General features: G+C 36.1%; 1 protein-coding gene across 46 annotated transcripts in view; it reads left to right on the top strand.

Annotated features, from left to right (window-relative positions):
• The window catches only part of SNAP91 (synaptosome associated protein 91), a 155515-nt gene that overhangs the window by 30797 nt on the left and 102660 nt on the right, over positions 1-22058 (top strand). For 35 of the 46 annotated variants that reach the window (XM_078369647.1, XM_078369657.1, XM_054254201.2 and 32 more), the window contains exons 3-7: positions 13966-14108; positions 17092-17167; positions 17900-18002; positions 20437-20530; positions 21592-21703. In XM_078369647.1, coding sequence (XP_078225773.1) covers positions 13966-14108; positions 17092-17167; positions 17900-18002; positions 20437-20530; positions 21592-21703 — 528 coding nt within the window. The remainder of the gene's footprint in view (positions 1-13965; positions 14109-17091; positions 17168-17899; positions 18003-20436; positions 20531-21591; positions 21704-22058) is intronic. The other 11 variants (XM_078369676.1, XM_078369674.1, XM_078369675.1 and 8 more) reach the window with 1 other exon arrangement.

The following is a 22058-nucleotide window of genomic DNA, read 5'->3' as shown; positions in this document are numbered from 1 at the left end:
GGATTAAAAACATATAGTTCTATTTGGGGATGTCAGAAAGATCTTCCCTCCTGACCCCGAACTATAGTGGAACTAGGAACTTTATTCATTTTTCTACTCATTTGATAGAAGAGAATGGAATGGGTTGGCCTGGTCAAGGATCTCAGCTGTTCAGGGTCTTGTAGAAAAAGGAGAGATAGGGATGGGGCCTGGGGCTTCAGGGGTTAACCTACTGGTTTGTCTTTCTGGTGCTATTGACTCTTATTTCTAAATTTCTGACCAGTCTTCATTTCTCCCCACAATTTTCTCATCAGCAAATGTAGGCTCAGCAACTTCTTTTTAGTGTTTTTAAAGAAGTGTAGAAACCATTTTTTAACTAGTTTTTCCTTTTCTTTTTCTTTCTTTTTTTTTTTTTGGTCTTTTTTTCCCCCTAGGAATTAAGGATATTTATGGAGGGGAAACTTAAATTCAGGTGTCCCTCAGTATCTATGGTGGATTGATGTTAGGACTCCCCGTAGATACCAAATTCCATGGATGCTCAAGTCCTTGATATAAAATGTAGTGTTTGCATATAACCTGTGTACATTCTCCTGTATATACTTTACATCATCACTGGATTACTTATAATACCTAATACAATGCAAATGCTATGTAAATAGTTGTTATCCCATATGGGTTTTAAATTTGCATTTTTTTTATTGTAGTACTGTTATTTTTTATTGTGTGGTGGTTTTCTTTTCAAATATTTTCCATCTGAGTTTAGTTGGATCTGAGTATATGGAACCTGTGGATACAGAGTGCCAACTGTATTTTTTTTTTCATTTCACTTAGCTATTATTTATTTCTTTTTACTTAAATCCTGCAGTAAAGTAAAAAAAAAGTGTATTAAGAACTAAAGTTGTATTCCTTGGTATTTCAGAGAGAAAACAGACTTGGATTTTTATTGGGTGATTCCTCCTAGGAAGTAAGATGAGGGCCATAAAGAATAATAACAGTAAGGCTTTGGGCAAGGCCAAAGAGGTGGGATAAAGCTGGGAGATGGTATCAAGGATTCTCCATAGGGGAGTCACAGGAGTGGAAGGTGGAGGTTAGATCCAGTCCTGTGATAGCCTTGGAATGAAAAATGGAAACGAATTTGGGAGACATCTTAGAGATTAGGTTATAGATACAGCAAAGGAGAAAAGTCTCAAATGCCTGTGGCAGCAGTTGCCATTTCTGAACTATTTATTTTTAGGAAACATAAGTTTCACGTGTGTGGGTAGGCAGCTTGATTGGAACAGAACACTAATGCCTGGTGTCTGCTGCTTGAGTCCCATTTATGAAACACTGCTTTTTTTTTTTTTTTTTTGTGGCTTGAGAGCACTCTAGAGGAAGTATTGAATATAAGGAGTTAACTGAGGATAAAATAGCTATTCTTTCCTGAGGATACAGTAGGAAGTGATGGGTTGTGGTTACAGCATGAGGATTAGATATTTTTAAAAGATATTCAGGATTGGTCATTCAGTGCTGGGAAATGGTAAGTTTACCATTATGGTAAATTATTCTCTAGAGATGCCTAAAATACTGTTTTGGAGATAATTTGAATGTAAACTCCTTAAGTTTATTTTTAGTTCAAGGTTCTTTGAAAAAGGGAAAAAAAACCATTAAGGCTGTGATGTAAATAGGACAGGTGTTAATTTACCTGACATACTTGAAGACGTGGTAGTTGGTCATTGTGTGGCCATAGCAGGAAATCAGTAACCTAAGCTGCTCATAGGTTCTAAAATGTCCCTAGCAACGAAGTCAGCAAAGGCCAGCCTTCCAGCAATTACTGCCAGCTTAGAGAACTGGCTTGAGATTCTTTGTGGATTGCCCAGAACACCAAGATCTTCTGTTTCAGTAGTCTGTTACAAATGGTCATCTTCCACCTCTACAGAATGATCTTTGCTTTTACTTATCCTTATAAAGTTCTATTCCTATAAATTTCTGATTCTTAAAACACAGAGTTCTTTTGAGAATCCCATGATAATGTATAAGTAAACACTCAAAAGAGGATAAAATATAAAAGCAATTTAATATTACAGCTGGCATTTATCATATCTGCCTCACATAAAACTCTAGGAAAGGAAATCAAATGACTTGCTTAAGGTCACATCGTTAATGCCACAACAAGCTGTGCACAAAGCATAAAAGACAAAAATATAAACTTCCAATTTTTGTACGGATAATTTTCTGCCACCCTAGGGACTGACAATATTTGGCACACAGGCAGCTTCCCTCCACCATCCCTCCTTCCAAAGTAATAGTGGTGTGTGGCCCTAGTTTCAGAGTTATGCAGGTGGTTGGGCATTTTGCTGGCTCTTTGGAGCTCTGTGAGTTCATAGTGTTACATTCATGGTCATTATCTCCTCTACTACTACTGGTCAGAAGAATCATAATCAGTAATTTATAATGTTCATTTTGAAGTGTTGCTGATTCCTGTACCTCACACTGGCCTACGTTGAGAATATTTTCAGTATAGCTTGCCAGTGATTCTGAAATGACTGACATACCTCTGAGGGTACCCTTTTATCTGCTCCATAGAAAATAGACATCCCTTTGGATGTGTCTCAAACATTGCACAAGGCCTGGGGTCCCCTGTGGTTGGGAATGAAGTCAAGGAAGAGAGTGGCATGTAGGCAGAAGTGGGTGGAAAGAGAAACATGAATTAAGTACAAGCATGTCTCACCTACAGTGCTTTTCTTTTCTTCTTCCTGAGAGTGTTCAAGAGGTAATTTGTCCAATTGTTCAAGGGCTGTAAGTTTATCATTCTTCGTTCCTTTTGGTATCTTATGTCCTCCTCCCCACATCAAATCTATCAGCTATTCCTCTTGGTTCTTCCTTTGAAATATCCAGAATCCTACCTTTTGTCTTCCTGCTTCTATCCCATTGACACACTGATATAAGCTCATTATCACCTCTCACTTGAACTATTAAAATAACCTTTTTTTGGTCTCCCTGACTCCCCTTGCCCCACCCAGTCTGTGCTCCATATAGCCACCATAGTAATTCTTCAGAATAAAACTTAAGTCACAATACTCACCTGACCAAAATCCTCTAGCAGCTTCCCAGTACATTTTAAATGAAATATCAAGTCTCTTCTGTGACCTATAATCCACAGAGTTTTCTGAAACCTGGTCAGTTCTGTCTGCCACTCTGTCCCTTGCTGTTCTCCAGTCACACTGGCTTTCTGTTTTTTTTCTTGAATCTGTCAGGCATACCCTTGCCTTAGGGCCTTTGCTTTTGCTATTTTCCTCTGCCTGGAATATTCCTTCCCAAGATGACTGAATTGTTGGCTGTCTCACTACATTTAGACCACTTTAAATGTCATTTCCTTGGGGAGGCCTTTTCTGATAACCCTATCTGAAGTTGTATCCTCTATCTATCATCTTACTTTTTTTATTTTTCTTAGTATTACTTGTCTCTGCTCATCTAGTTGTCTGCCTGTGTCCTCCATAAGAATGTGTGCTCCATAAAGGCAGACACTGTCTGTTTTGTTCACTGCTCTTGTCTCTAGATAATAGATAAAACAGTGCCTGGCACATTTTAGGCACTAAATAAATATGTGCTAATAAATTAATGGAATTAACACAGAATGCCAAATACTTTTTTTTTTTTGAGACAGGGTCTTGCTCTGTTGCCCAAGTTGGAGGGCAGTGATGCAATCATAGTTCATTGTAACCTTGAGTTTCTGGGCTCAAGTTATCTTCCCACTTCAGCCTCCCATCAGCTAGGACTTTTTGTAGAGATGATGATGTCTAGTTATGTTGCCCACTCTGGTCTCAAACTCCTAGCCTCAAGCAATCCTCTTGCCATGGCCAAATCCTTTTTGACATAGGCCAGAGGGTAAATCTAATTATAAATCTATGTGTGTGTGTGTGTGTGTGTGTGTGTGTGTGTGTGTGTATGTGTGTGTGTGTGAGTGATGTGTATGTGTGTGTGTTCCTTCTAGTATATCAGGCTCTGTGCTATATACTTTGCTTGCATTACCCAGTTTAGTAAAACAGCTGTCAGGCAAGAACAGAAAATGAAACACCGCATATTCTCACTCATAGGTGGGTGATGAAAAATGAGAACACATGGACACAGAAAGGGGAGTACTAAACACTGGGGTCTATTGGGGGGAAAAGGGGAGGGCCAGTGGGAGGGGGAGGTGGGGAGGGATAGCCTGGGGAGAAATGCCAAATGTGGGTGAAGGGGAGAAGAAAAGCAAAGCACACTGCCATGTGTGTACCTACGCAACTGTCTTGCATGCTCTGCTCATGTACCCCAAAACCTATAATCCAATAAAAAATTAAAAAAAAAAAAAGAAAAAAGCAGCTGTCAGGTAGATGCCATTATTATTTCCCTTACAGTAATAAAGAAATGGAGGTTCAGAGAGGCAACTTTGCACAAGTTCACACAGTATTAAATAATATAAGGTAATTGAACTAGATCTGGTCTAACTCTGAAACCTTAACTCAATAACTGTGATATATGCTGCATTTCCTAATTTTGAATCTGCAAAAATCCTATTAGGGAACAAATAGTTTAAGAACTTTTGTAGCATGTATTTTCACAAAGGACTACAAAAAATTACAAAGTATATATATTTTCTTTGAGATGAAGGAAGGTACTGAAATAGTTTAGAAACTAGATTACATTAAAGTTCACTTGTTAATGTAAAAATACAGGTTTTTTTCAGCTACATCATCTAAAGTAAATAATGTATTTTTAAAACTCACATCTTTCTATTTAAAGAATTTATTTGAAAAAGGATATCTGTTGTTAGGTACAACAAATAAAGTTTATCATATTGGGCATATTTATAAGCTGCTCCTCTTTATCTATATAAGTTTAGAAGGTGTCTATTCTTTTCTTATTTGCCCTATTCATCCCTTTTCTACAGTTAGCAATTAAAGACTATCACTTCTTATTCTTGTTTTTCCCTCCTTTTTTCTCATTTATGCAGCTCTCAGCCCCTCCCCTTCAGGTATCCCTTGCACCTAAACCCTCACTAGGTCCTTTCCTTTTACAATAGAGATCCCCTCTAGCTCAGTCTTGCCTAGACTTGCACAGTTTCAATACCTCTCCTTACGTTCCCTTCTTCTACGAAGGGCATGAAATGTCCAATCATCTCTTTAGATTCTTGTTCTGCTGATTTCCCAGTCTTTCCCCTGCTACCTTGGAACTTCTGTGTGCAGAATTTATGTTTTATAAAATTGTTTCACATTGTTAGGTCCACATTCCACATGGGGAAAAGATAGTGCCTTTCTCCTTCCCAAAATATAACCCATTAAGTTTCTGTAACTAACTCACCTGAAACTGAACTTACGCAAAGCGCTCTTATCCTAAGGGAAGACACTAGTAGAATTTTGAACATTTTTGAAAGGATAGAAGCCTTGTTATTTTGAGGAACAGTGAGATACTTAGAGAATGTTAGAGCTGGAAGATACTTGAGAGGCCATAGGTCTGGTTCCTTTTCTTTGGTGTTTTGTTGTAGCTTGTATCACTTAGCATGCTTTTGGTTGCAAGTAATAGAATACCCCAACTAAAGACAAAACAATAAAATTATTTACTATCTTTCTTTTTTTTCTTTTTTATTTTTTTGACATGGAGTCTTGCTCTGTCACCCAGGCTGGAATGTAGTGGCAGCATCTCCACTCACAGCAACCTCCACCTCCCTGCTTCAAGCAATTCTCCTGCCTCAGCCTCTTGAGTAGTTGAATTACAGGTGCCCACCACTATGCCCGGTTAACTTTTTTATATTTTTAGTGGAGATGTGATTTCACCATGTTGACCAGGTTAGTTTCAAACTCCTGACTTCAAGTGATCTGCCCACTTCGGCCTCCCAAATTGCTGGGATTACAGGCATGAGCCACTGTGCTCCGACTACTATCTTTCTTAACAAGAAGTCAAGGGTGCTTCCAGGGGTTGATTTGCAGTGGGAAAAAACCCCTATCATTTAGGCCCAGGTGCTTTCTATAATTGCTCTCTGGTATCTTCAACTTATAGGTGAATTCTGTCCTCCTGTTGAGATGGCCATGACATCACATGCAACTACATTCTTGAAGGAGAGGAGACATGTTTCCATTCTTTTATTATATTAGTAACAACTCTGTTTATTATGAAAGAAAAAGTTTTCCCAGTTGACTTCAGCAGACTGCTGCTTACATGTCTAGCTATAAGGGAAGCCTGGATTGTACCTGTCTGGCATTTTGGCCTTTCTCATGAGCAGAGAAGGGATGGGGGCAGGATTCTGCTGTCAGTGAAGAGGAAAGGAAATAGCTGTTGGTGAGGCAATGTTAATGTCTCTCATTCTTGCTGAACCCAAGAAGAAAAATGTCTGAAATATCTGTATCACTTTTTCATATTGTCCATATAGGAAGGATTTATTTCTGCTTACAAATATTTGCAAGTTTGAAATCTTTGTTGTTAACTGGAAGAGACATATCACAGAAGGGAGAGAGGGACAGCAGATATTAGTTTTCAGGGGCTATGAAAACATCATAGACTAGGTGCTTATAAACAATAGAAATTTGTTCCTCACAGTTCTGGAGATGGGAAATCCAGCATGGTCAGGGTTTGGTCAGGGCCCTCTTCTGTGCTGCACACTGCTGACTTCTCATCGTGTCCTTACGTGATGGAAAGAGGCTATTGTGTTCTCTGGGGACTCTCTTGTAAGATACTGATCCCATTTATGAGGCCTCCACTCTGATGACCTAATCACCTCCCAAAGTCTTCCTCGGCTAATACCATTTACATGGGTGTAGATTTCAACATATGAATTTGGGCGGCCGGCGCGGTGGCTCAAGCCTGTAATCCCAGCACTTTGGGAGGCCGAGGTGGGTGGATCACAAGGTCAAGAGATCGAGACCATCCCGGTCAACATGGTGAAACCCTGTCTCTACTAAATATACAAAAAAATTAGCTGGGCGTGATGGCGTATGCCTGTAATCCTGGCTACTCAGGAGGCTGAGGCAAGAGAATTGCTTGAACCCAGGAGGCGGAGGTTGCAGTGAGCTGAGATCGCGCCATTGCACTCCAGCCTGGGTGTAACAAGAGCGAAACTCCATCTCAAAAAAAAAAAATACGAATTTGGTTGAGAGAGACACAAATATTCATTCTAAAACAGAAAGAGAAGAAGGAAGGAAAGTAGGAAGGAATGAGATGTAAATTTAAAAGAATTACGACTGGGCATGGTGGCTCATGCCTCTAATCCCAGCACTTCGGGAGGCTAAGGTGGGCAGATCATGAGGTTAGGAGTTCGAGACCAGTCTAGCCAACATAGTGAAACCCCATCTCTACTAAAAATACAAAATATTAGCTGGGTGTAGAGGTGTGTACCTGTAATCTTAGCTCCTTGGGAGGCTGAGGCAGGAGAATTGTGTGAACTTGGGAGGCGGAGGTTGCAGTGAGCTGAGATCACGCCATTGTGCTCCAGCCTGGGCAACAGTGTGAGACTCCATCTCAAAAAAAAATTACAATGAATAATCTTGCATATATGTAAGTTTGTCGATGTGGCAAGTATTCTGAGCTATTATTATGTGACAGGAATATTTTTAAATTGCATTTTAGTGTGACCTTGGACTTTGGTCTATAGTTTCTCATTTTCTCTTTGTGGAAGCTCAGGTTTACATGATGATTATAAGATAAAAGAGTGATCAATCTTTGTTCCCCTTTCTGACATTGAGCAAAGGAAAATTGCTACACTAGTGGGGTTTGACAGAGTCATACAATTAAACTTAGGGAGAGATTTTAAAATGGAATAGAGGATGCATTCCTAAATTTAGGCTGCTGATAAAAGTATACATAAAAATGAGATAGAAAGTAACTCTTTCTAATGTGTTGATTCACTTATGTCTAGTAAGAGTTATTGAAATAATTGGCCTATAATGTCTACCATCAATTTTAATATGAAAGTAGTTTATATTGAGACATATGACAAGCCAGTTATAGCCATCTTGCATTTGTTAAGTTTCTTTTATACATAAAGACCTGTGGTAGGTGCTAGGGATCCATAGATACGGATATGGCCCCCTTATTACCTGTTAGACCTTGAGCTTCAATGGAGGAGAGACCTATGTAAATTAACAATTATTATTCTGTATAATAAGGACTACAGTAAAGTCATAAAAGGTGATAATTAGCACTAATGACGGTGTCTAGCAGGTAAAGTAGTTAATATTATCCTTATTTCTAGATGAAAAAAATGAAGCTGCAGAGTAGTCAAATTACCTTGTCCGTAAGTAGCAGAGTGAGACTGTGAACTAGCCCTCTTGCTCCCAGTCTGATGTCCTTTGCCTTACTTGCATGGAAGAGAAAACCAGAGCCACTCTTTAAGGATAATATTGGAAAAGACTTCATCGAGCAAATAGTATTTGAGATTGATCTTGAGAGATGAGCTCTCAGTAGGGTGAAGGCAGAGACGTTCTAGGCAATGAGAATAGCATGTAAATGTATCATAATAATTTTGTTGGCACAATTTATAGCAGTGAAAAGATCAGTAAGGTAGCTGAGTCTTCTAATGAGAGGTCAAAAAAATACTCAAAATATCAGGTATAAAGTACATACTTGAGGTATTTATATTTTATTAAATGGACAGCATGAGGCCCCTGGGAAGTTTTGACCAAGTGACTGCTACAATCAGAAGAGTACATGGGAGTAATTAATTTTCCACAAATATGTCTAGTTATGCTGGAGATGATTCAGAGAAGAGTTTATAGAGTAGTCCAATAATGAGGGCCCTGTCACAAAGAGCTATCTTTTCCTAGAATTTATGTGATTGACAACTCATATAGCAGTGGGAAAAGAAGTGGGGGACCACAAATTTGAGAACTATTCAGATTTGTTAATATTTTCTTGTTTTAGTGAGCAGTTATTTGTAACTCCTGAAAATTAAAGTTGTCTTTCTAGTTTTATCTATTTCTTTCATTCTATTATTTATAATATATCTCAGAGAGATTTTCTGAGATTAATTTTCAATTGCTTCAAACTACCAGAAAGAGAGACTAGTACTTTGTAGCAAGATGGGGTAACAAGGAGGATCTTTATTTTCACTCATGCCTAAAACCAAAAAAACTGGATGAAAGCATATTAAATAAGTCTTGTCAGCACATTGAACACCAGGCAAAGTAAAACTAGATTTATCACAAATAACATGATCATTTATGCAGAAAATGTGATGAACTCTACTGAAAAGAACTGATAGATAAGTTTAGTAGAGTTTCAGAATACAAGACCAATGTACAGAATTTCTTGATATTGGCAAGAGCATTTGGATATTGAAATGAAAAATAGGCCAGGTATGGTGACTCATTCCTGTCATCCCAGCACTTTAGGAGGCCGAGGTGGGCGGATCATGCTGTCAAAAGATTGAGACTATCCTAACCGACATGGTGAAACCCGATTTCTACTAAAAATACATAAGTTAGCTAGGTGTGGTGGCATGTGCCTGCAGTCCCAGCTACTTGGGAAGCTGAGGCAGGAAAATTGCTTGAATCCAGGAGGTGGAGGTTGCAGTGAGCAGAGATCGCACCACTGCACTCCAACCTGGTGACCAGGCAAGACTCTGTCTCAAAAAAAAAGAAAAGAAAACAAAATATCACCATATCTTAAAGAATTACAAAATATTAGGAACACATCTGGCAAAATATGTGTATATCGAAAAGAACAAAACATTGCTGAGAGAAATTAAAGACCAAAATAAATAGACCAATTGTAAAATTCAATATTGTTAAGATGCCAGTTTACCCCAAATTGATCTATAGAGTCAGCATAATCCCAATCAAAATCCCAGAAGCCTTTTTTGTTGTTGTTGTTGAAGTTGATAAGCTCCATCATATGGAAATATGAAGGACCTAATAGAGCCAAAAAACATTTTGGAAAAAATATAATAAACTTGGAGGGCTAACACTATCTGATTTTATGAATTATAATAAATTTACAGTAATCAAGATAGTATGCTATTGGTATAAAGACAGAAAAATAGGTCAACATAACAGAATAAAGAGTCCTAAAAAAGACTCAAAAATGTGTGGTCCATTTATTTTTGACAAGATGCAAAGGTGATTCAGTGGAGAAAGAATAGTTTTTTTTAGCAAATGGTGTTGGAACAATCTGATATTTATATAAAGAAAAATGAAACATCCATACCTCATACCATTTATAAAAACTAACAATGTATTATTGACCTAAGTGTGCAACCCTAAATGTACCACCCTAAAACTATAAAATGTGTAGAAGATACAGAAGAAAGCTTTGTGACCTTGGATTAAGCAAAGGTTTCTTACATATGACACCAAAAATATAGTCCATTAAAAAAACCTCAATAAATTCTAACATTCTAGGATTTCATCATAATTAAAAAATTTCTGTTCTTTCAGACACTGTTAAGAAAATGAAAGGGGAAGCCATACTTAGAGGAAATATTGGCAAGTCACATATATTAGAGGATTTGATCCAGGACAACTCAATAATAAAATAAGTAATCCAATAAAAATAGGAAAAGAATGTATATCAATAGCAAATAAACACATGAAAAGCTCATGAAATAAATGTTCAACAGTATTATAGGCATCAGGGAAATGCAATGAAAAACCAAGATATATGACAACATACCTGTTAGAATAGCAAAAAAAAAAAAAAAAAAAAGATTATATCAAGTCTTGGCAGGGATGTAGAACAACTAGAATGCTCATACACTGCTTGTGGTAATGTAGCATGGGAGAAATGCCTTTGGGCAAGAAAGTAGTTCCCTAACATTAAATGTTTGAACTTGGAAAGATATATCTGGTATCTTTTTGGTAGTTTGAAAACAGCTTTCTGAAAGCAGTTCCCTAAAATTAAATGTTTACTTAAAAATGACTCGACTTTTCTACTTCTAGAAAATTACTCAAGAGAAATGAAGGCATATACCCATATAAATAAATATATGTAAATGTTCATACCAGCTTTATTTCTACTCACCAAAAACTAGAATCACTCCTAATTGTTCAATAACAGGTGAATGAATAAATAATTTTTGAATGTTCATATAATGGAATACACCTCCACAATAAAAAGGAATTAATTATTGATACTTGCAATAACATGGATAAATCTCAAAATAATTAGCTAACTGAAAGAATCCAGAGCATCCCTCTCAAGGAAAAAGTTTTATTCCCTTCATATAAAATGTAGAGTATGCACACTGATTTATATTGACTGAAAGCAGATTGGTGGTTGCTAAGGGACAACAGGAGAAGAGAAAGAGGAATTTTTAAAGAGTATGGGGAAATTGTTGGAGGTGATGGATATGTTCATTATCTTATTTCTGGCGATAGTTTTATGAGTGTGTAGGTTTCTCAAAACTCATCAAATAGTACACTTTACATATGTGCAGTTCTAATGTCAGCTATACTTCAATAAAGTTGTTTTATCAACTACCAAAAAGATACCAGATATATCTTCTCAAGTTCAAATAAAGCTTAGAATTCTAAGAAACTGATACATGACATACACGTAGCATTTAGGGCTCACAATTTTTAAGATTTTTTTGTGTTTGTATCTATACTTTGTTTATATTTTGAAATTCTTTAAATAAAATTTTTGGTGAGGGAGTAGAGGAGTAGAAACTTATATAATAACTACTTATGAGAACATTTGGAGCAATTACTATGGAAAAACACTTTAAAGTTAAATATATATGTACCCTACAACCTTCAAGCTAATATCAGTATTCTGAGCACATTTAAGGTATGCTAAGCTATGCTCTGATCTCTAGTAGGATCGGTGTGTTAAGTGCATTTTCAACTTAACAATATTTTTAGCTCACAGTGGGTTTATTAAGATGTTATCCATAATAAATCAAGTAGTATCTGTAGATGAAGAATAGTAGTTCTCAAACTGGTCTCAGGATTCTTTTGTACTCTTAAATTACTAAGGAACTGAAAAACCTTTTGCATATGTGAGATATTTACTGTATTAAAAATTACAACTGGGATAGTTCTTTTAATTCACTTTTAAATAATAATCTGTTAACATGTTACATATAAACATGTTAATATAAATAATACTTTTAGGGGAAATGATTGTTTTAAAAAACAATAAAAAGAGTAGTATTTTACATTTTTATAAATCTCTTTAATTTCTTGCTCAATAAAAGACCAATATTTACATCTAGTTTCTGTAATCAATCTGTTGGGATTTATTATTTTAGTTAGAGTATATGAAGAGAACCTGGCATCACAAAGATACTCATTTAGAAAAATGAGAACTATTTTAATCATTTTCAGAACATTGTGAATATTCTTCTTTGGTAATATACAATTCTCCAACTTGTAGTTTCTTAAGTTTAAATTGCAACATTGACTCTGAAATGACATCAGTGAACTTTTAAATCTTCTGTTACATTAAAATGCATTGGTCTGTATCATACTTTGAATGGATCTCTTTACCCATGCATTATTTTGTGAAATTATATACTAGTCATTTGGGAAATGTTGGTTCACTGAGTTATTTATATCTTCCAAATTTTGACTCATTTGATAATTTTGGCTGAAGGATGTCTTTTATACATTTTGCTCAACAAATATTGTACACAGTGCTCTGCAAAGTGCTGGTCAGGAAACAGACATGACCACCTTTAAGGAGCTGTGGTATGGTAGAAATTATGATAAATATACATCTATTCTGAACACCCAGCAGGAACAAAGTGCCTCAAGTTTTAAAGCACAGGGAGGCCACATGGGACTGTATTTGAAAGAGACCAGGAAAGATTTCCTGAAGGATGAGGAAAAGTCCAATAAAGGAAAATATTGAGAGAAGGGTGTTGATGGGATAGGGATGATGACAGAAATTTAAAATCCATGTAAATTAAGAAATAAGCCTGCCTTGAGCCACTCATAATTCAGGACAGTTATCAATATCCTTTAGTCTAAAGAGTTTAGAGATTTTTCAGTGATGGAATATCAATTTTGATCTATTGTGAAGAGAAATGTAACACATAAAATGTATAGTTTAATGATTACTGAGTGTGGATTTGGAGGAAGAAGAATACATTTACATTTTTGTTGCAAGTGCATGTTTGTTACATGGGATTGCCTAGGAACTGGGTATCACATGCAGGTCTCTGCAAGATTAAGTGTAGCCCGTAACAGAAGTCATGCAGTGTCTGCTGTCCTGAAGAGGTCATCCTGTACTGTTGGAAGTACTTAAGTCTGTACTGTCCCACTGTGGCTTAGCTTCTGTTCCTTAGCACATGATCTTTGGTTGTCCTCTTTGACAGCATTAACTGCTTTTCTGAATGCTGGATACCCCCTGTTGGCCAGTAGGTCATTTATTTTTAAAATTCACCTGGACTCATACTAATATATGTAGATGTAAACAGTGAATGTATTATGTTTACTCTCTTATGAACTCAGATCAAATTATAGTCATTTAATGCATGCATGTTGTCCTATGAATGCTTACATGAGTATAGAATTCTTTTCTCTTTTAATATTTGATCTCATTCTGCCACTCATGTGGTAAGTGTATTTACTAGCACCGTTCAAAGTTAAAATCCAACTTAGATAGGCTTTTAGCTATTAAATTTGAAGAATACATTTATGTTTTTGCCTTCAAATGGCATATAGAATAAGTGCCCGCATTTGAGTCATTGTGCTTATAGCAATAACAGAGGAGAATAAATATATGAGGCTTAGCCTTCCTGGAGTTTATAATTTTAAAAATGGCATAAGTACCTACAAACAGATAAATTCAGAAGAGAGTACAGAAAAAAATTTAGTAGTAAAATATACTCAAGAATAAATAAATACATTGGGTAAATAATACATATATGTGTCCATGGGTAAAATATTAGTTTAATTTTTTAAAATTTTGTTATCAGCTGTTATCAAAGTACTTTTGAGGTCATATTTTAGTAAACAGGTTTAAATGTTCCAAGTCTGAAATGAGTTTTTGTATGTAATTGTTAATATCATTGATTAATATCTTCTATTTTCATAGATTTGATCCAGGCTACCAACGAGACCAATGTTAATATTCCTCAGATGGCCGACACGCTCTTTGAGCGGGCAACAAACAGTAGCTGGGTGGTGGTATTTAAGGCTTTAGTGACAACACATCATCTCATGGTACATGGAAATGAGGTAAACTAAGTAAACTTTTCTTTTTTTTATGACAGAAGGAGGCTTTTGGGAAGAGTATGGTGGGGATTTAAGGCTCTTTGAATTTTCACTAATTAAGAGAAAAAGAAAAGGAAATAAACAGTTCCAGATCATCTAGCATACAAGTTTAATCTTCTCCTTAGCTATTTAACAAAAAATAAACTTTAAATTAGACATTGCCTTACAAATATGAGCTATAGGTGTATCTCAGGATATTGTAGGTTTGGTTCCAGATGACTGCAAAAAAAGCTAATACTGCAATAAAGCAAGTCACACAAATGTTTTGGTTTCCCAGTGCATGTAAAAGTTACATTTACACTATACTGTATTAAGTATGCAATAATATTATATCTAAAAAACAATGTACATATCCTAATTTTAAAACCCTTTACTGCTTAAAACAATGATTATTAAATGATCATCTGAGCCTTCAGTGAGTTGTAATCTTTTTGTTGTTAGAAGGTCTTGCCCTGATGTTGGTGGCTGCTGGCTGATTAGGATGGTGGTTGCTGAAGTTTGAAATCACTATAGAAATTTCTTAAAACAAGGCAACAGTGAAGTTTGCCACATTCCTTGACTCTTCCTTTTACAAAAGATTTCTCTGTAGCATTCAGTGCTCTTTGATAGCATTTTATCTACAGTTGAATGTCTTTCAAAATTAGAGTCAGTCCTCTCAAACCTTGCTGCTGCTTTATCAACTGTTCATGTAATTTCTATATCCTCTGTTGTTATTTCAACAATGTTCAAAGTATCTTTACTAGGGGTAGATTTTATCTCAAGAAACCACTTTCTCTCTCATCCATGATAAGCAACTCCTCATCCATTCAAGTTTTATCACGAGATTTTAGCAATTCAGTCCCATCTCTAGTTTTCTTGCTATTTTCCCCATGTCTGCAGTTACTTCTTCTACTGGTCTTGAATCCCTCAAAGTCATCCATGAAAGTTTAAATGCACTTCTTCCAGATTCCTGCTAATGTTGGTATTTATATGTCCTCCCATGAATCACAAATGTTTTTAATGGCATGTAGAATGGTGAACCTTTTCTAGAAGGTTTTCAATTTACTTTGCCTGCATCCATCAGAGTAATGACTATCTGTGGTAGCTATAGCCTAACAACATGTATTTCTTAAATCACAAGACTTGAAACTAAAATTTACTCCTTGATCCATGGGCTGCACAATGAATGTTGTGTTAGCAGTCATGAAAACAACATTGATCTCTTTGTATATCTCCATCAGAGTTCTTATGGTGACAAGGTGCATGTCAATCTGCAGTAATATTTTGAAAGGAATCTTTTTTTCTGAGCAGTAGGTCTCAACAGTGGGCTTCAAATATTCAGTAAACCATGCTCTAAACAGATGTGCTGTCCTCCAGGCTTTGTTGTTCCATTTATAGAGCACAGGCAGAGTAGGTTTAGTGTAATTCTCAAGGGCCCTAGATTTTCAGAATGGTAAATGAGCATTGGCTTCGTCTTCATGTCCTTAGCTGCATTAGCCCCTAACAGGAGAGTCAGGCTGTCCTGTGAAGCTTTGAATTCAGATATTGAGTTCTCCTTTCTAGATAAGAAAGTTTTAGATGGCATCTTCTTCCAATAGAAGGCTGTTTTGTCTACAATAAAAATTGTGTAGCCACCTTCAAGAATTATCTCAGCTAGATCTTCTGGATAACTTGCTGCAGCATCTTCAACAGCACTTCCTGCTTCACCTTGTACCTTTATATTATGGAGATGGCTTCTTTCCTTAAACCTCATGAACTAACCTCTGCTAGCATCAAACTTTTATTCTGCGGTTTCCTCACCTCTCTCAGACTTCCTAGAATTGAATAAAAGTTGGGACCTTGCTCTGAATTAGGCTTTGGCTTAAGGGAATGTTGTAGCTTGTTTGATCTTTTATCCAGACCACTCAAACATTCTCCATATCAGCAAGAAAGCTATTTCGCTTTCTTATCATTTGTGTGTTCACTGAAGTAACACTTTTAATTTTCTTCAATATTTTTCCCTTATATTTACAGCTTGATTTAACTGGCGCAAGATAGCTAGCTTTTGGCCTTTCTCAGATTTCAGCATGCCACTCTCACTAAGCTTAATAATTTCTAGCTCTTGACTTAAAGTGAAAGATGTGCGACTCTTCCTTTCACTTGAACACCTAGAGGTCATTGTAGGGTTATTAGTTGACTTAATTTCAATATTGTTGTGTCTCAGAGAATAGAGAGGTCTGAGGAGAGGGAGAGAGTCAGGAGGCAACCAGTGGTGGAGCAGTTAGAACACACACAACATTTACCAATTAAGTTTGCTATCATTTATTGGCACAGTTCATGGTACCTCACAACAATTACAGTAGTAACATCAAAGATCGCTGATGACAGTTCACCAAAACAGATACAATAATAATGAAAAGGTTTGAAATAGTGTGAGAATTACCAAAATGTGACACAAAGTGAGCACTGATAAACTGGCTTATTCCCAGGTTGCCATAAATCTTCAATTTGCAAAAAATGCAATAAAAATTAAGCTCAATAAAACGAGATATGCCTGTGTTAAAATTACAAGTTCACAAAATGGATATGCCATGTAAACCTATTTGTAAGCAAAAATGTTAGGAGAAAGAACAATAAAATTATTTTTTCCATAGGAAATATTCCTTTGTATTTTTTGAGTGAAAACTGCATTCATAAGATGTTTATTTTGGAAAATACTGATAAAATTAAAATTACCTATTTTATGTAGGATGCCTACTGAATCCTAGTAAATTGTAGTATTTCCATTATATGCAGAAATGAAATATCATAAGATTTAATTCTAATTCATGAAGATTTTTCCCCTCAGAGAAATTCAGCATCCTGGGAAATTTTATAACTAAGAGAGATCACAATGAGAATTTGTTTTAAAAAATTCCTTAAGTATCAGAAATTGTTTAAAGGTATTATTTGAGAATATGTGTGTTTAATTCTAATTTTTGTTTTTCAGAGATTTATTCAATATTTGGCTTCTAGAAATACATTATTCAATCTCAGCAATTTTTTGGACAAAAGTGGATCCCATGGTGAGAATATTTATATTTTATATTTTTTTGCCAATGCTTTGATTTTTGAAGTGAGGCTATTAATCCAAAATCATTGCAACTGATGGTTTCATTGACTATTTAAGGATGTACAAATAATTATATTTAAATATAGCTTTAAAATAATTATAGACAACTCAGCATATAAAACATATATTAAGTTTATTTTGGGCATTTTTACCACATGTTTACCTTAAAAAGTAATAGTGGGTGTGGTAGACCCATAGTTGTTTTTTATGAAGGTGCAGGAGACAATGAAATAAGAGATGCCTTCTCAATTAAAAAAAATTATTCCAGTCTTAAAGAAATTTTTTGTGTGGATTAATAGAGTTTGAACTGTATTCATTTGTTCATTTAGCATATCTGTTAGGTGTAAAGCAAGCACATCAAGCAAATGAAACATTATCAGATAGCTGCATGAATTAAGTCTGAAACTGGCTATTATTTGAACAATGAACAAAAATTGAAGGAAAATTTAAAAACGTGTTCTGTACTAGAATGGTGGGATAAGTAATCAAATAACCCTGGAATGCCTCATGTCAAAAGTATTTTTGCCTAGAAGCAGGATTTTAAATGAGGCCTATCTGTTGCAGTTATTGACCCTATCCTAGGACTAACACCATTTAGAGAGTTACAAAAAAAAAGTACTACTATGCAAAGCACAGTTGAAAATATTTTATTAATTAATTTTATTTCTTCTTTCCGCTCCCCCAGGTTATGATATGTCTACCTTCATAAGGCGCTATAGTAGATATTTGAATGAAAAGGCTTTTTCTTACAGACAGATGGCCTTTGATTTTGCCAGGGTGAAAAAAGGGTATGTTTTTCTCTTTCTTACATTTATTAGAGGAGAATAAGTCCTTGAGGCATATTTGATTTCTTTTTGACAAAGCTTAAATGCCAACTAATTTTCTTGAAGGCCCAGTTTACAATCACCCCAAAAAAGAAATTCAGTAAATAATATTGTAGAAGTTAGCCTTGAAGTTACAATATGCATTATTTTATTTATATCTTCATGCAGAAAAATCTGATTTGCTTCTCAGTTTATATGCTACAACATTGTTTTCTTCTTTCTAATCCCAGGACAGATTATATAACATTTTATTTGTTAAAATTAATTCAAAATTCTTAAAAATGTATATACCTTTAAATAAGTTAAGAAGGAGGGAATTAAGACAAGATTCACTTAAAAATACAGTGACTGTAGATGACATTAGCTATTTAGCCTGGCACAGTGATACCTGCAATCTTAGCACTTTGGGTGGCCAAGAGGGGAGGATCACTTGAGCTCAGGAGTTAAAGACCAGCCTGGGCAATATAGTAAGACTTTCTCTCTACTAAAAATCAAGCAAATTAGCCAGGACTGGTGGTGCGTGCCTGCAGTTCCAGCTACTTGGGAGGCTAAGGCAGCAGGATTACTTGATCCCAGGAGACTGAGACTATAGTGAGCTATGTTCGGACCACTGCTCTCCAGCCTGGGCAACCATGTCTCCAAGACCCTATAAAAAGGAAAGGAAAGGAAAGGAGAGGGGAGGGAAGGGAAGGGGAGGGGAGGGGGAGAGGGGAAGGGGAGGGGAGGAGAGGGAAGGGAAATAGACAATAGCTATATAAATGTTTTCTGATTGAGGTGAATCTGAACTTTGTGTGTGGTGATCTGTTTTTGAGACATAATAACATCCTAGAAAACACATACACACACTCATACACACATTGTAATCAAACTAATTGTTAATACTACTAATTGATTAAGAAAACCTCATTGAAACAGAAACACTTGAATTTTATCCATAATCACCATTTGTTTCCCTCTAAATATATGTATAACTAGTCAGAAGCATTCAGCCACACATTTGCACATATCTTATATCTGTTCCTCATTTGAAATAATGGCAGGATACTATAGCAGCTTTAATATTTTAGTCTCCAGAATCCACACAAAAAGATGTAAGTCTATTTTTGCAATAGCTAACCTAACCTTAGCTTTGGGCTACTATTTTACCATGGTGGTGAAAAACATCAACTTGCCTATTCAAAATAATTTATTGTAGATGAATCTTTATAAAAATAGGTATTTTCCTTCATCCTCTTCTCACAAGAGATGATTCTAGTTCATATGCCATCCTCTAACTTCTTACGTGGCACTGTGCAACCATTGCATTGTGACCTCTGCAGTAGGTCCATAGCCTTCCTAGAAACTTCTGCACTCCTGTATGGATATATATGGACACTTTGGGTTGCTTTCTCCACTGTTGGTGTGGGAGAGACTCTGAAAGTTGCCATGATTAGCATGTCCACATCATCTGGGTATTTTTCTCAGCTATTACAATACTGTTGCTCCTCAATCATCACCATCACTGGATATAAGGGCTTCCTAAGAGACCTATAGGTAGAGACAGGGTACAGTGCTCTCTCTGACACCAGCACTAACCTTCAGTCTCATCTTCTGTAGCTAAACTCTTATCTTTGTTTGGGAAAACTTTTTATTAGCATGCATTTTTCTTCCCTTGATGGTTAATAGCATAAACTCTGTACTCCAAGTCATATAGGTTTTATAAACTTCCAAGACATGTTTTCTCTTGCTTGAAAAAAGAAAAAAAACCTGGCTCTTTAGAAAGCTTATATTTTGGTTGGGCAAAGTGGCTCATGCCTATAATCCCAGCACTTTGGTAGATCATGGAGGGAGGAGTGCCTGAGGTCAGGAGTTCAAGACCAGCATGGGCAACATAGTGAGACTCCCATCTCTACAAAAACAATTTTTTTAAAAATTACCCAGGTGTGGTAGCATGCACCTGTAGTTCCAGCTACTTATGAGGCTAAGGCAGGAGAATCACTTGTGCCCAGGAGTTTAAGATTACAGAGAGCTGTGATCATGCCATTGCATTCCAGTTTGGGTAACAGAGCAAGACTATCTCAAAAAAAGAAAACATACTTTTCAACCCTATCACCTTTATTATAGATTTAGAAAAATACATTCATAAATTCAGCTGGCCTCTTTTATCCAGACTGGATTGTTTTCTTCCTAAGGGCAGTATAGATAGAAAATAAACAAGCATTACCTGTGCAGTTGAGGAATAAGAATAGATAAGAGGAAGAAGTATAGAGAAGGAAAATAACTATAACCTTCTAATAACTCAAATTGATCCCAAAGGATTAATAAGAAAATGGGGCAGTGTGAGGGAACAGCTTAGAACAATGCATATGGTCTTAAAGTGTCCATATACAAAGAAATTGTTTTTTTATTTTAATTGTAGGGCCGATGGTGTAATGAGGACAATGGCTCCTGAAAAGCTACTAAAGAGTATGCCAATACTACAGGGACAAATTGATGCACTGCTTGAATTTGATGTATGTATCTCACTAGAAAATGTTTCTTACACAATCAATATTGTCTTTCATTTGAAGATGGGCTACAGGTAAATCCAAAGACTTCCCCGGGAAGCAGCTATAGATCTTCTTCATTTAGATAAATATTTTGTTCAGGCTGTTAAGCTCGAGAAAGATTATTTAGGTTCCCCTGATTTTCTAAGCCATTTACCAGGTGTTTACATAAGTCATGGAAAAATATGAATGGTACATTCTTGGAACCTCATGTTCTGAGCAGGATGGTAGCCTCCTATTGTACTTGACAGAATGAAGTATCTACAAGATGTGCCTTCAGGAAGCTAAATAACTTGACCTGCTTTTTTATGTGTATTGCTTAAATGTCACTATCCATGAAAGAATTGTGTTTAATCTTAGAAAAATTAGTGAATTGTTTCATTGTCAATATCCTGGTTGTGATATTATGCTATAGTTTTATAGGATGTTACCATTAAGATAAACTGGAAAAATGGTATATGGGATCTTTCTGTATTCTTTCTGACACCTGCATGTAAATTTGAGAGTTATCTTAAAATAAAAAGATTAATTTTGAAGAACCTTCAGGCTGGGATTGGTGGCTCATGCCTGTAATGCCAGACTTTGGGAGGCCACGGCGGCAGATCACTTGAGTCTGGACTTTGAAACTAGCCTAGTCTGGTCAACATTTTCTTTCTTTACTAAAAATACAAAAAAAAAAAAAATTTATACAGGTGTGGTGGTGTAATCCTAGCCACTTTGGAGGCTGAGATGGGAGGATCATTTGAACCTGGGAAGCAGAGGTAGCAGTGAGCTGAGGTCATGCCACTACACTGCAGTCTGGGTGACATATGTGTCTTTTAATTGATAAGACTAACTTCATTGACTTAAATTGAAGCAAAAACATATGTAGTCCATGTTTTGTTATTGGTAGGGTTACCAAATGAGTTACCAACATTTGTAGAATATTCATGAATTTCTTAGTACTCGTTTGAGACATTTTAATGTGATTCAAGAAAAATTATGACTTGATGATATGCAGCTAATATTAAATTTTTCTGTTTTTCTAGGTACATCCAAACGAACTAACAAATGGTGTCATAAATGCAGCATTTATGCTTCTTTTCAAAGATCTTATCAAACTTTTTGCTTGCTACAATGATGGCGTTATTAACTTACTAGGTAGGTAGAACAACTGAAACATGTCTGGGCTGATGGGATACACGGTAACTGATGAATTCTGTGGGATGAGTTTGTTGTCTCACTTCTTGGCAGGCAGTGTTGTGTGGAATACCCTGATAGCGAGTAAGTTCACAGATGGTGGTACTGGCAGGACAATATGGGCAGAGATGGTAAATCCACATCTAGGATTACTGGGTGCTAATCGAAGTGTAGACAGATTGCTGCTAGCCACCCTAGTAAAAGGAATTAATCTTCAACCTGTTACTAGGTAGATGGCTGGTCTTTCTAGACTATTGTGTTATGATGAAAGCTCTGTTGATCCATGTGTTGGCCAGCCAAGGACTCAGCACTGATG

Source organism: Callithrix jacchus, chromosome 4, assembly GCF_049354715.1.
Source record: "Callithrix jacchus isolate 240 chromosome 4, calJac240_pri, whole genome shotgun sequence".
In the NCBI taxonomy this organism is placed as follows: domain Eukaryota; kingdom Metazoa; phylum Chordata; class Mammalia; order Primates; family Cebidae; genus Callithrix; species Callithrix jacchus.
This window is presented reverse-complemented; position numbering and strand designations above follow the sequence as displayed.